General features: G+C 34.1%; 7 protein-coding genes across 7 annotated transcripts; 4 read left to right on the plus strand and 3 right to left on the minus strand.

Annotated features, from left to right (window-relative positions):
* Window positions 1-73: 73 nt before the first annotated feature.
* Window positions 74-651, plus strand: LOC135953865 (uncharacterized). Its single transcript, XM_065503887.1, has 2 exons — window positions 74-286; window positions 415-651. Exons 1-2 carry the CDS (start codon window positions 176-178, stop codon window positions 508-510), a joined length of 207 nt encoding a protein of 68 aa, XP_065359959.1. The 5' UTR covers window positions 74-175; the 3' UTR covers window positions 511-651.
* An 838-nt stretch (window positions 652-1,489) lies between these two features.
* Window positions 1,490-3,463, minus strand: Rpn10 (regulatory particle non-ATPase 10). The gene is made up of 6 exons (XM_065504100.1): window positions 3,333-3,463; window positions 2,968-3,108; window positions 2,795-2,909; window positions 2,158-2,730; window positions 2,004-2,088; window positions 1,490-1,932 (listed from the first exon to the last, which is right to left on the minus strand). The coding sequence occupies exons 1-6, from the start codon at window positions 3,356-3,358 to the stop codon at window positions 1,703-1,705; spliced, it is 1,170 nt and encodes a 389-aa protein (XP_065360172.1). The 5' UTR covers window positions 3,359-3,463; the 3' UTR covers window positions 1,490-1,702.
* Window positions 3,464-4,463: 1,000 nt separating this feature from the next.
* Window positions 4,464-5,357, plus strand: VhaM9.7-b (Vacuolar H[+] ATPase M9.7 subunit b). Its single transcript, XM_065505279.1, has 3 exons — window positions 4,464-4,713; window positions 4,797-4,844; window positions 4,920-5,357. Exons 1-3 carry the CDS (start codon window positions 4,619-4,621, stop codon window positions 5,047-5,049), a joined length of 273 nt encoding a protein of 90 aa, XP_065361351.1. The 5' UTR covers window positions 4,464-4,618; the 3' UTR covers window positions 5,050-5,357.
* A 1,086-nt stretch (window positions 5,358-6,443) lies between these two features.
* Window positions 6,444-8,191, minus strand: RpLP0 (ribosomal protein LP0). The gene is made up of 3 exons (XM_065503567.1): window positions 8,062-8,191; window positions 7,824-7,926; window positions 6,444-7,589 (listed from the first exon to the last, which is right to left on the minus strand). Exons 2-3 carry the CDS (start codon window positions 7,875-7,877, stop codon window positions 6,699-6,701), a joined length of 945 nt encoding a protein of 314 aa, XP_065359639.1. The 5' UTR covers window positions 7,878-7,926; window positions 8,062-8,191; the 3' UTR covers window positions 6,444-6,698.
* A 27-nt stretch (window positions 8,192-8,218) lies between these two features.
* Window positions 8,219-11,219, plus strand: Ddx1 (ATP-dependent RNA helicase Ddx1). Its single transcript, XM_065503566.1, has 7 exons — window positions 8,219-8,344; window positions 8,409-8,460; window positions 8,521-9,546; window positions 9,608-10,251; window positions 10,311-10,426; window positions 10,557-10,658; window positions 10,727-11,219. The coding sequence occupies exons 1-7, from the start codon at window positions 8,329-8,331 to the stop codon at window positions 10,952-10,954; spliced, it is 2,184 nt and encodes a 727-aa protein (XP_065359638.1). The 5' UTR covers window positions 8,219-8,328; the 3' UTR covers window positions 10,955-11,219.
* LOC135953611 (GSK3-beta interaction protein) lies at window positions 10,906-12,144 on the minus strand. Its single transcript, XM_065503568.1, has one exon. It carries the CDS (start codon window positions 11,958-11,960, stop codon window positions 11,436-11,438), a length of 525 nt encoding a protein of 174 aa, XP_065359640.1. The 5' UTR covers window positions 11,961-12,144; the 3' UTR covers window positions 10,906-11,435.
* Window positions 12,145-13,010: 866 nt separating this feature from the next.
* Window positions 13,011-14,061, plus strand: JMJD7 (Jumonji domain containing 7). Its single transcript, XM_065505219.1, has one exon. The coding sequence runs from the start codon at window positions 13,044-13,046 to the stop codon at window positions 14,040-14,042; it is 999 nt and encodes a 332-aa protein (XP_065361291.1). The 5' UTR covers window positions 13,011-13,043; the 3' UTR covers window positions 14,043-14,061.
* The last annotated feature ends 61 nt before the right edge of the window (window positions 14,062-14,122 follow it).

A 14,122-nucleotide genomic window follows, 5' to 3' on the forward strand; every position in this document is an offset into this window, starting at 1 on the left:
CCACTGTTAAACATTACCATAAATAAGTGCTGCCTGTGTTTACTCCTAAACGTCAAAATCATTGAACCAAAAACTTGGCATCACCATAATATTGCCTATCGAAAATATCGTGCTGTTTCGGAGTTAGCCAATTTTTCTTCGTTCAACCACAACTACAGAAAAAGTCTCCGTGAAAATGTTCCAAAGATCCGCTGCCCAATTATTGGCTCCTGCCATCCGCAATGCCGTTCAACGCCGTTGCCAATCGGTGATTTCATCACCTCCCACCCAAAAGATTTCTTTTGCCGTAAGTACTAAAAAAATCTGCATAAATCTACAATTTTGCTTTTTCAGAGGTTACGTAAACTTCCGAAAAGGTTTCATTCTATGTGCTTGATAATGTAATTTCATTTATTTTTTTTTAATAATTATCAGGAAAAATTGATTCTCGGTGGTGGTATGTGCTGTGCATCTTTGGTTATTCCCGCTTGGGTTTTGCTTCACATCAAGGAATACCGTGGTTTGAAGTAAATACAACACGGAGTGTTTTGCTTTATGCAGAGCTCTAAGCTTTATAATTAGTCAATAAATATGTTTTAAGATTGTAAAGTACGAGAAACTGGTGAAAAAATATAAGAAAAGTGCTAAATGTAAACGCGCTAATAAATCAAACATTCTGTGTATTTATTTATTAGAGTGGGATATTGTAAAAGCCAGTTTATTACATGTTTTAGGTTACAGCTGCAAAGACTGTCGAACTAAATGATGTATTGGTGAGAAATACCATTATGAAATATAAAGTGAAGATTGCAATATAGGTCATACAAAATGATACAAATTCTATTAATCAATCCCAAGGACTTTGCACTCTGAAAACCAAGGTTGTATACAGTTCTCACGACAATAGGATATTCATTCCGGAACGAATCGAGTCTTACTCGCCCAAAGGAGATCTACGCTTAAGGATTCTGTGACATCGTTCCTTAAATAGTATTTTGGACATGAAGCTAGAGTACATCAATGCCTTTATCTAGAATAGCTATTGGCTAATCAAGACAGACATTTTTGTTGATTCAATTCTAATACAAATTTAATTAAAATACTTTTTCTTCATTATATTTTAGCATTGCTTCGAATCATTTACAAAATTAATGAAAACAAATTTACTTAAACCTTTTCGTAATAGATTTGAATTGAAGAAAAAATTTAAAACAATTTTGTAATGGATTTGAATTAATGAAAATTCCTTAGGACCTTTGATCAAAAATAATCATAATTTAAACAAAAATAAAAAAACTCAAAAAGATCGTTGAAATTAATTTTTTTTAAATAAAACTTAAGAAATCAATATAAGACCGTGATCCGTTAGTACATTTACAGAGATAACATTGTTAACTTTATAACCCATTAAAATCAGAACGAAATTGCAATTATAAAAAGAACCGTAACCGAAAGCACTAACTCTATTTTCTTTGTTAAACATTGTTAACAACGAACCCAAGCAAGATCATTTTTTTACGAATATGTATTATATTTTATTAATAGCTGTAGCGTACATGAGGGTGACCGAGAAAATTATATATTTTCCAGAGTTTAATTTTGTGGTCACATTTCCGACAAATATGAATTATACAAAAATTAAAGTAAAAATAAATTTAAGCATATAAATGATTCAAAATAATGTATTGAGGAATAAACTTTTGACCTCCAAAGTTTATTTTATTTATTGTTGCTTATCGGATTTGTCACTGTCACCCTTTTTATCTTTTTCCTTGCTTAGAGAACCCACAGCATCGCGTACAGCTTCGGATTGTGGATCTACACCGGGTAGATTTTCTAGTACACTTTGTAGGAATGCCGGATCACCAATAACTTCAGAATAGTCTTCATCAACATCCATGGGTGCATTCTCTTCTGTTTTCGGACGTTTAGCTTGTTGTGTAACGGTTTCATCTTTTATGGAAGGGACAACATATGTTTGCAAATGTTCTATAGTTTTGAGAAATAGTTCTAAATTAACTTACCGGCATCTTGCATGGACATTTGCATGGCGAATGCAATTTGTTCTTCCTCAGTCATATTGGCAAAATCGGGCAAATTATCATCACTCTATAAAAACGATATATTTAAGATGGACTCAAATCACTCTCACTTTAAAAATAGTGTGTAAGACAATACCTGTTCTGTAGACATGGCCAAAGCTCTTTGCAACATTGCTTCCTCGGAATTAGGTTCTTCAACAGCTGTAGTTACAGCGGCAGTGCCGGCACTAGAAGTTTTTTCAGTGCTGCCAGTTTCAGACTCAGTAGCAGCACCTGCACGACGCTGTTCGTCCTCTTGACGTTGTCTTTGCTCCTCCATTGAAACACGTAAAGCTAAAGCCAATTCAGGATCTTCATTAGGATCCACCCCAAATTCAAAACCTGCTCCACCCAAACCGGCACCACCCAGACCATCTTCGCCTTGTATAATAGGAGAAGACAATAGGGCATCGGATAAACCAGAACCACGGGGAACACACACCAAGTGGGAGCTAGTGCCGTCCTTGCCATTCAATGTATTAATAAAAGCTTGCAAAATTTCATTGTTACACTCATGATCACCAAAGCTAACTATATCGACATTAACTTTTTCCTTTTTCAAACGTTTAGCCAACTTTACCAATTCACCCTCCTCATTTTTAATGGGCGAACCAACGAAAACAACAATGCGCATTTTGTGATTTTTACCCTGGCGATGTTTTAAAACCAACTAGAAAAGAAAAAAAACGCTTTATCATTTCCATAACACAAAAAACAGAAACAGATAAACTTACATGGGCAATGCGAACACCGGTTAAAAGATTTATTTCACCCTTGGGTTGTACTAAATGCATTTTAGAAAATATACGTCCAACATCACTGGTTAATGTAGCCAAAACCTCTACCGTACTAAAAAAATACATATTTTTATAAATACTTATTAATACACCTTAAGTTTGCTACATACTTGGAAATGGTCATTAGGCCTACATTGTTTTCAGGGTTGGAGCGTATTTTTGTTAGGCACACCAAATTAATACCATCTTTTTGCACATTCAGACGTGTAGGAAAGTAATCACCATTACGTTGGTAATCACTGTTATCAAAACTAAAAAAAAATTTAAAAATAACAATTAATAAACCTAATTTGCATGACTGTTCAACAAAGAGACAACACAAAAACATATTTTGCATCTGCAATATCTATGAATTTAAGTCTCGCGTTTTAAAATTGTTTAGTAATTTTGAAAGCTCGTAGCTTATACTTTAAATTCTTTATAGTTCTTCATTAATATGTATAGAATTTATATTATTTTAATAATAAAAACTTACCATATCATAGTACTTTCCAAAACCATTTTTTAATAATTTTGCTTGTCACTTTGCCACTGAACAGTAATTGCAAATTCATATTAAATGACATTTCATAATTTACTGTGTTTAGTTATCATAACAAATCAAACATTTTTAGAGTTGTAGTTTGTTTAGAGTTTTCACAACATTAAGCTTTTGTTTAGCATAATGCTAAATAATATGGCAGCATTTTAATGTTGCTAAAAATCACTTGAAAATATACCATATTTTATATTTAAATCACAAAATTTACAATGGTATGATTGCATTTAAATATTTAATATGTATTTCTGAAAAAATGATTTAAAACGTATTTTTCTCTGTCCCATGACATTCGTATGGTTATGGGAAAAAAATCTGGCGAAAAATCACACATTTCAAATATGAGCATAAATCAAGATCATCGAAACAGCTTGCATTTTAATAATTTGTTTGGTGTTGATAGATCTCATAATTATAGGCCCAAAAACCTTAAAATTTGTATGCCTGCTCATTCTTAATTTAGGAATTATAGGAATTTAAAGTCAATATATATAATAGTAAATTTTTCATATATTTGAAAAATAATCTGATCATTATGGGTACCATTGAATAGTGCTTCAAAATACCTTTAATATGATATAATATGTGAACCAAAATTGTGTCATATAAATTCAAAAACCTTTTTGAATTTATATGACAGTAATTCAGAAAATTTTGATATACAGAAAAAATGATTTTAGCGAAGCCTGTGTTCGATACACCTCAGAGTTTAAAGTCCCTCCGAGCGGTCTAAGGTCGGCAATACAGAAAATATAAATATTAACAGAAAAAAATTTGTTTCTTTTTTATTTCTTTCAGTTTTTTTTTATTTATTTTTTCTTGATAACTTTTGGATCGATGCCATTTTGTTGCAAAATATTTGATTCGGAAATGCATTTGCATGAAAAAGCCTTTGAAATCATCATGTTTTATATTTCTTCATTTAAAAAAATAATATTTGAAATTTTAATTGCTAGAATTGCCACTACAAGATACAACACTTCTTCTCCACAAAACTGCTTTTATAATCGTCATAATTATAGGAAGAATCGCTAAATTAACACCACCGATTATTTGTCATATGTCCCAACGTCATGTGACATCTAATAAGAATAAGCAAAGCTGAGTAAAAAATTTCATTTTAGTGATCTGGTGTTTTATTTTTTTTGCTCCATCTTTTTCCCAAAAAATTAGCAAATATTTTTTGATTTTCCTTTGTTTAATAATTAAAAAATCAAAGCAAAATGGTTGATGCCTATGTACCACCTCTTATTATTACCTGCATCTGGGCATTTATTGGTATTATTTGTCCCTTCTTTGCCAGAGGCCCCAACAAAGGGTAAGTTTTTTCAATTGATGATAAGATAATATTGTTGCATATTATAATAATATAATTAATGTATTTTATTTTCTTGTTTATAGAATCACCCAATGTTGTTTGATGTTGACAGCAGCTACCTGTTGGCTTTTGTAAGTATTCCTTTGTTTTACATGTTAACAAAAAATCAAGGCCATCTTAAATTTCGATGTTTTTATCTTTTCTAGCTGGCTTTGTTGTTACATGACCCAAATGAACCCCTTGATTGGTCCTAAACTATCAATGAACGAAATCATGATCATTGGTCGTGAATGGGGCAATGAAATCAAAGATACAATCGACATCACATACTACTAAATCTTTACTTTGGATGTTCATTTGTATAAGGGACCAAGTGTACACCCATCATAAATCATACTTTCTAAAGTTTCTTAAATATTTCTCCATTAATGCTGTATTATTCCCTGTATTCCGTTTTATTTGTTATTGTTTTTAAAATTCCATCATGTGCCTTAAGTTTGTAACTAAAAAGTGACCTTGAACATCAAAAGCACAAATCTATTTGTAGTAATAATAGTGTTGTTTTTGCTAATAAATTTAAATATTTTATGTAAATTATTGTTAAACAAATGAGAAAATAAACACAAATTTTATGTGTTCACAAATTATACCCATTATAATAGTTTATGTTTGTTGAAAATGCATAAAACGAAAATATTGTTTCAAATGCTAAACATAAGAGGTTTTTAGAGAATTAAGGGGCTACTGCGTAATTTAATTCGAAAGAGAATGTTTTGCGCAGCTGATTGTTTTTTTTATAAATTTACGAATGATCGCTATCGAACTATGCCTTGCTACGGTTATTTCTTTTTTGTTATTAAACAAATTCACAGATGATTAATTTTTTAATTTTGTAAAAGGTCATAAAGTATTTGGGAGTAGTTTTTCGGATCTCTAATTCTTTAGTTAAATGTAGTTTAAACTTAAAAGATTTAATCTCAGTTTAACTGAACAGCATTACCAGATTAAATTCGGGTAGAACGGTCTAACAAAAACTGCTGAAAAAGTATATCGTCACCTAAAATACAAAATAAATACGAAATAAACAAACGATACAAAATTGAAACTACATGAGATATTGAACAAAAATCCGGATTAATATTAAATTAAAAATATGAAAAATTCTAAAGCCCGCTTTATGATTTGAATATCACTATTTTTTTTATTTTTAAGTCCCACAGTGAGGTCGACCAGAAAATGTGAAATAAAAAAATTAAGTACGAACGAATTTAACAGAACCAAAACTTTCAGAAAATAAAATTTGTTTCCAGCCTGTTAGAACAGCTGGTGATATATAGGGTGTCAATGGCGAACACCTATGGTTATTTCAATGTTCTACAACAACTTTTCAATGGTTCAAAAATTACAATTTTGAATTGTGTGATATACATTATTTATCCCTCTTTAAAAACAATGTTCATTTGTTTGTTCTCTATTGCCTTATTTCTCCCTAATTCGAAAGGAAATCTTTCCGAATTACAATGTAATTAGCACACATTTTCGTTTTAGGATTGAGTTACGCAATGTATAATTTGTAACCTCCGGCTAAAACCCTTTGTACAACAAATCTTGAAAGATTTACCATAATTTTCTTATTTCTGATTATGGCATTCGAAATTAGTTTTGCGATAGCTCATTCGATCACGAATGTTACAATTTGGTCCTAGGTTATAAAAAAAACAACTTCATGATTAGATAGCCTTAAGGATTACGATCTTTATTTTTAGATTAAAGTAATTTCTAAACAGTCCAACGAATGCAACAACTTGCCATTGGGTCAGTCAAACCACGACAATAATTTGCTACACTTGTTGACGCATAAAAATCACAGTTAGAAATAGATTTTGTCATTTTTTCTAAAAACATCAACATTAAAGTAAATCGTAATCTTTTCAACAAAAATACCAAAGAGATTTGGTAAAGTGTATTGTTGAAAGTTAGGGTATTTAGTCGAAGAGACCGAAACCCATATCGTCGTCTTCCTCTTCTTCGGATTCTTCCTTTTTGGCTTCTTCCTTCTTTTCGGCGACAGCAGCACCGGCAGCGGGGGCGGCGGCAACAGCAGCGAATTTGCTGGGATCCTTGATGTATTCCTTGATGGTGGTGGCTTCCTTGAATTCGACTTCGGTGGTGGCGGCAATAGCCAACAAGTTCTTGAAACCGTTGGCAATGCTGTGAGGAGCAGAGGCAATGGTGGGGTAACCAATTTCCAAACAGACGGAGGCCAAGTTGGCAACACCAGCTTGGAACTTGGCGCGCAAGTCCTCGGGCTTGATGTCCAAGATCTCGGGGGAGAAGATGGAGCCGGAGTCGTAGACTTGGCTGACGATCAAACCGTATGAGAAGGGAGAGATGTTCAACATGTTAAGCAAGGTAGCTTCGGAAGCACCGACCTTGTCACCAGGCTTCAAGATAGGGACATCATTGATAATTTCAATTGTACCCTTAGAAATCTTGGTTGGGATGGACAAAGCCTGGAAGAAAGAAGTCTTTTCGGGACCCAAACCGGTGTTTTGAGCAGGGATGATGACATCCAATGGAGCAATGGCACCAGCACGAGCGGGGGCACGTACTTTGGATTCCAACAACTTGTCGCGGATTTCAGCCAAATCGCCCTTGGTGAAGACGAAACCGACATTGCCCTTGATATGGGGCAACAATTTTTCCAATTGGGCATTTTGTTCCAAATGACCACGGATGGCTTTACGCATCATGGTGTTCTTACCCATAAGAACGACACCCATGCCACGGAGGCTGGTACGGATGGTTTGCATTTGACGGGAACCAACATTGTCAGCACCGACGATGAAGCACTTGGGGTACTCGTTGAAGAGATCCTATAAAATACAACAACCATTAGCTTTTTTTCAGGAAAAATAAACAAAAATATGATGTTTGACAAATAATCAGACTGCTCTAAGAGCATTTTCTCAACTTCTAGTCTACCAGAACACCTGGGTTCAGCTTTTTCAAGCCGGGCATTCAGACGATAGACATTCAGACGTAAATTTTGTTCATCACTTTTGTTTTTATCGATTTTTTTAATTTTCTGCTTAAAATTTGATACTTACGACTACTTTTAGGAAATATTGGGCCTTCCAGGCAGCTTTGTTCTCCCTAACCATCTTGAATCAAAATGTGGAATTAGGGACTCGTGAAAAGTGAATTTAAGAACTGTAAAAAGAAGAAATAATATAATTAGTTAATATGTTCATTAATTTTACACAAAATTTTAAAACGAAAATTTAAAATTTTAAATGGATGGTTTAAATATTTTAAGATTTAAAAAAATAAATATTTTATACGTACCAAAGCTAAAAACGATGTTATTAGTTGACGTCTACGACGAAAATGGACGATTTGTTCGTTAATTTTTTGACATTTTGTTTACAACACAAAGAAAAATGTCAAAAAATAAAAGCTGCAACTGCAGCCAACTTCAGATTGTTTATGTATTAAAAGTAATTTTACACTGAACATACTCTTTAGATTTTGTGTATTTTCTGTAGCCGGCTAGACAATTGTTTTTTTTGCAAGTCTTTCTAGAAATAATCGAATTTGTGAAATTCTTTTAAAATGACTGCATTTGAGGGTAATTATTATTTTTTTTTTAAATTTTTTTTGGAAAATTGTAATGTAATTTATTTTTGTTTAAGAATTTGGAGTCTTGCCAGAAATTGGCAAAGCCATTGATGAAATGGAATGGACGTAAGTTTTTGGTTTTAGCGAAGTTACATTGAATTATCAATATAATTGTTTTTTTTAAAGGCTACCCACCGATGTCCAGGCTGAGGCTATACCCCTAATTTTAGGTGGCGGTGATGTGTTAATGGCTGCCGAAACTGGCTCTGGCAAAACCGGTGCCTTTTGTTTGCCCATTTTACAAACTGTATGGGAAACCTTAAGGGATTTGGAGGATGGCAAAGCATCGAAAGGCGGAGGTGCGGCTGGTAGTGTGGCAGCTTGGACCATGTCTTTTTTTGATCGTAGCGCAGCTTTGGCAGTAACTCCCGATGGTCTGCGTTGCCAATCGCGTGAATTTAAAGAATGGCATGGTAGTCGCTGCACCACCGGTGTAAAGGGTAAGGGAAAGTTTTACTATGAGGCCACCGTAACCGACGAAGGCTTATGTAGAGTAGGCTGGGCCACTCAACAAGCCAATCTAGACTTGGGTACTTGCCGCCATGGCTTTGGGTTTGGTGGCACTGGTAAAAAATCAAACAATCGTCAGTTCGACGATTATGGCGAGGCATTTGGAAAAAGTGATGTCATTGGTTGTTTTTTGGATTTGGAAAGGATGGAAGTTTCGTTTAGCAAAAATGGACAAAATTTGGGAGTGGCTTTTCGTATCCCCGACAATTTGCGCAATGAAACCTTTTATCCAGCCATAGTTTTGAAAAATGCAGAAATGGCTTTCAATTTTGGCCGAACTGAACTAAAATATCCACCCAAAAATGGTTTTGTAGCAGTATCTCAGGCCGGAGCAGAACATGCAAAGACAAATCCCTTAGCTAATCCCTCAACGAATGCGGCGGCCAATAAACCGGCCCCCAATGCGCCTCAGGCCATAATTATAGAACCCAGCCGAGAATTGGCTGAACAGACATACAATCAAATAGAAAAGTTTAAAATACATTTGTCCAATCCAAATGTTCAAACTCTACTTTTGATTGGAGGTGTAAAGTTGGAGCAACAGAAGAGTGTCTTGCAGCAAGGTGTCCATATTGTGGTGGGCACACCTGGTCGTTTAGAAGAAATGATTAGCAGTGGTTTTGTGCAATTAACACATTGCAAGTACGTTTTTTATTTGCTTATTAAAATTAAGTGTTTCATATATTAATACGATTTTGCTTAGGTTTTTCGTTTTAGATGAAGCTGACGCTCTTCTAAAGCAGGGCTATACAGATCTTATCGATCGTTTACACAAGCAAATTCCCAAAATGACTTCAGATGGCCGCCGTCTACAGATGGTGGTGTGTTCAGCAACACTTCATGCTTTCGAGGTGAAAAAAATGGCCGATCGTTTAATGCATTTTCCCACATGGGTCGATCTTAAAGGTGAGGATGCCGTCCCAGAAACGGTTCATCATGTTGTGTGCATGATCGATCCCCAAAAAGACACACTCTGGCATAATTTACGCCAACATATACGCACCGATGGTGTTCATGCTCGCGATAATGTTTTTCCCAATAATTTGACACCTGAAACCTATTCTGAAGCGGTCAAATTACTAAAGGGTGAATATTGTGTTCGGGCTATTGAGGAACATAAAATGGATCGTTGTATTATATTTTGTCGTACCAAAGTGGATTGCGACAATTTGGAGCAATATTTAAAGGCCAGAGGAGGTCAACGTTATTCCTGCGTTTGTCTACATGGTGATCGGAAGCCACAAGAGCGTAAACAAAATCTGGAACGTTTTAAGAAATCAGAAGTGAAATTTTTAATATGTACTGATGTAGCCGCAAGAGGTTTAGATATAACCGGATTACCCTATAGTAGGTTTAAAAAATACTTAACAATAACTTGTCATTAACATTTTTTTGTTATTTCATAGTGATTAATATTACTTTGCCTGATGAAAAATCAAATTATGTCCATCGTATTGGTCGTGTGGGTCGTGCGGAACGCATGGGTTTAGCCGTTAGTTTGGTGGCTACAGTTCCTGAAAAGGTAAGAGAGCTATATTCGACTGTGTCGAATCTTATATGCCCTTCACCAAAGTAAATTTTAAGAAAAAAATTGAAAACAAATTTTCAATGACAAATGTAAATGAAATGCTTTATTTTATATTTTCTAACAGGTTTGGTATCACGGCGAATGGTGTAAAACTCGTGGCCGCAATTGCAACAATACTAATTTAACTGATGTCAAAGGATGTTGTATTTGGTATAACGAAAAGAATGTAAGAGCATTTATAAGTTCCTTAATATTTAAAGATCAAATGTAGTCTAATATTTTAAATTTAACTAGCTTTTAGCTGAAATTGAGGATCATTTAAATATCACAATTCAGCAAGTGGATAAATCCTTGGCCGTACCCGTTAATGATTTTGATGGCAAGGTTGTGTACGGTCAGAAAAATCTAAATACTGGCACTGGCTATAAAGATCATGTCGAACAATTGGTACCCGTTGTAAGAAAACTAACAGATTTGGAATTGCAATCACAATCTTTATTTTTAAAACGCTTAAAATTCTAAAATGCACAAAACAATTTAAATGTCAACAAGTTAAAAAAGTACATGTAGTTAGGTGGCAAACCAATAATCAATCATGAGCTTCATACAATTGGGTTCACCAGAAGAATGTGGAAATGTTCTATTAAACAAAGCCAACACTGTTGCTATTGTTGCATTGAAATATGCATTATAAATTAAATTAAACAAAAATTATTACAATACAAATACATACTTATCAATTCTAAATAAAAAAAATACAAATAAACACACACACTAAAACTAAGAACACTCGCTCTCACTTGCTTATTACAAACAACAACAAACAAAAAAATGACCCCTATTAATAAAAATATATTTGAATTTAATCGAGGTCATTCATTGTTGTTTTGTTTGAAATTCCATTCAAATACTGAATAAACTATCTTCAGTTGGTTAGTTGCTAGAGACAGGAGGTTAGAGGGGGTGCTTATATGTAGTATTCTTTCCGTTTATTGCCATAATGTTACACTAAAGTTTTGGTGTTTTTATTTTCCTGCTCTTCTGATTCTTCCTCCTCCTCCAAGCCTTCTTCATCTTCCTCATTAAATTCAGTTCTCATTTGTTGTAAATGCAATAGCTGTTTACACAGTTGATTGCCAAACGATTCCACATAACGTGGGCTTATTTTATCCAGTAAAGCATAGGGTGTTTCAAACACTTCTTCCTCCTCATCCAACTCCTCTTTATCGGTATCTATAGTGTCATAGAACTCGGAGACAATTCGAAATCCTAAACTGGAGACATGTACACAGTAGGCGGCTCCCTCAAATGTCCGTATGTTAAGGTATATATGTGATTCATTACTGGGCAACTTTTTGGATATATCTATTTCAGCTACATGTGTCCTCACATCCTTAATTATAGCAGTTGCCTCTTCTACCCAGTTTATGATTTGCTCACCGTTATCACTGTCATCTATAGTAGAGGGGGCGGTGGTAGTATTTTCTGCAGCTGCGGTTGGCGAGGAAGAACTTGTCTCAGCGCTCATAGTTTTATACAACAAGTTTGGAATTATCTGTTACTTTATTTTGTTTATTCCCAATTTTTAGTATGGGTTTAATTAAGGAACTATACACAGATGTTGCAAGCAAACAAAATTAATTAAAAAAATTTGCCACTGCTGGTAAAACCTGTTAATGCAGATGTCAAGGTGTATTAAGAAGGTGGTGTTAATAAATTCAACAGTGCAAAACTTTTATATATTTTGTTTTTGTAAAGTATATCTTAGATGTCAAAATGTCATTGGTTTATTTTAAAAAGTAGTAAATTTGACACAACCAAAGAAACAAATGAAAACAGTTGGAATACTAACACTACCTTATTAAAACGCATTGCCATATGTTTGCCACACAGAAATTTAACAAAAAAATATCAGCTGGTAACACTTCAAAGACATACGCCGCTAAGATGCCAGATTAATTTATTTAATGAGAACTAAAAGGTGACCAGTAGTATTTTTAGGTTTTAAATAGAAAATTAAAAATTTGGGAAGAAATCAAAATCCCAGTAACAGTTTATATTTTCATAATTTTTTCTCTGTTAATATTCATATTTTTGAATTGGGCGAAGGGACTTAAAACTCTGGGGTGTATCGAACACCGGCTATGCCAAATTCACTTTTTCTGTATATCAAATATATGGAGTACTGTCATAAAAATTTAAAACGGAAAGTTTGGTTCATATAAAACGTATTTTGAAGCAATATTCAAATGATTCAGATCATTTTCCAAATACATATTTGATAAATTTACTATTATATATATTGACTTTAAATTCCTATAACTCATAAACTAAGAGCGAGCAGGCAAACAAATTTTAAGATTTTTGTGCTTATAATTATGAGATCTATCAACACCAACAAAATTATTAAAATGCAAGCTGTTTCGAAAATCTTGATTTATATGTTTTAAAGATTTTTAAAAATCAATGAAGATTAATTTTATATGTTCCAACCATTTCAAAAAAAAATGTGGCAATATTACACTACAGCTGGCATGTTGCAGGCTAACTTCAAGGCCACCCACCATATGTTTGATTAGTTTTTTCTTTTGGAATACAACATCGCCCACAAATGGAAAATAGAATACATTCTGCACTAGATTTATTATTAAACGAGGCTAATGATTTGTGTATTGGGACGCAAATAGCTGAACTGCATGCCATCCCGGATGCCACAGAATTCGCCCGAGATTATTATGCCAAACAGCAGCCTGTAGTTATAAGAAATGCGGTGAAGGCATGGCCTGCTGTGAACAAATGGGGACCAGAATATTTCAAACAAAAACTGAGTAACAAAATTGTGGATGTAGCTGTTACCCCCAATGGTTATGCTGATGGTTTGGCTGTTAGATACGAAGATAAAAAGGAGTACTTTGTTTTACCTTTGGAAGAACAATGTACAATGGAGGAATTTTTGGAAAATATAGACAATCCCATGGGTGCCGTATACTATATACAAAAGCAGAATTCGAATTTTTCATTGGATTTTCCAGAACTTAAGGATGATATTGATGCTTCAGTTTTGAAATTTGCTGAAGCATCATTTAACAAACCACCAGATGCTGTTAATTTTTGGATGGGTGATGAAAGGGCTATAACATCAATGCATAAGGATCCCTATGATAATTTATACTGTGTTATATCTGGTTATAAAGACTTCATACTGCTGCCGCCACACTGTATGCCCTGGATACCAAAGCAATTATATCCCACCGGGGTGTATAAACGTAATTTGGAAACAAACCAATATCATATTGAACCTGTAATGTGTCCCCCAGATGATGAGAGTGAAAATGGCTTTATCAATGATCCCATGTCAACTGAGTGGATAAGCATTGATCCCTTGGCTCCGGACCTATTCAAATATCCACAATACTCAAAAGTTAAACCCTTGAGGGTCCGTGTGAAAGCTGGTGATATGCTTTATTTACCCAACTACTGGTATCATCATGTCAGCCAGAGTCATAAATGTATTGCTGTGAATTTCTGGTATGACATGGAGTATGATAGTCGTTATTGTTACTATAGAATGTTGGAAGAATTGACTAAAACAAAGCAAACTTGCGAATAAAAATATTGCTGCACTGTAATTCACGTTTTCGATTTAATTTTCAGGTCATCAGTTTTTGTTCTTAATAAATAACTCAACAG

Source organism: Calliphora vicina, chromosome 3 (genome assembly GCF_958450345.1).
Source record: "Calliphora vicina chromosome 3, idCalVici1.1, whole genome shotgun sequence".
NCBI lineage: Eukaryota > Metazoa > Arthropoda > Insecta > Diptera > Calliphoridae > Calliphora > Calliphora vicina.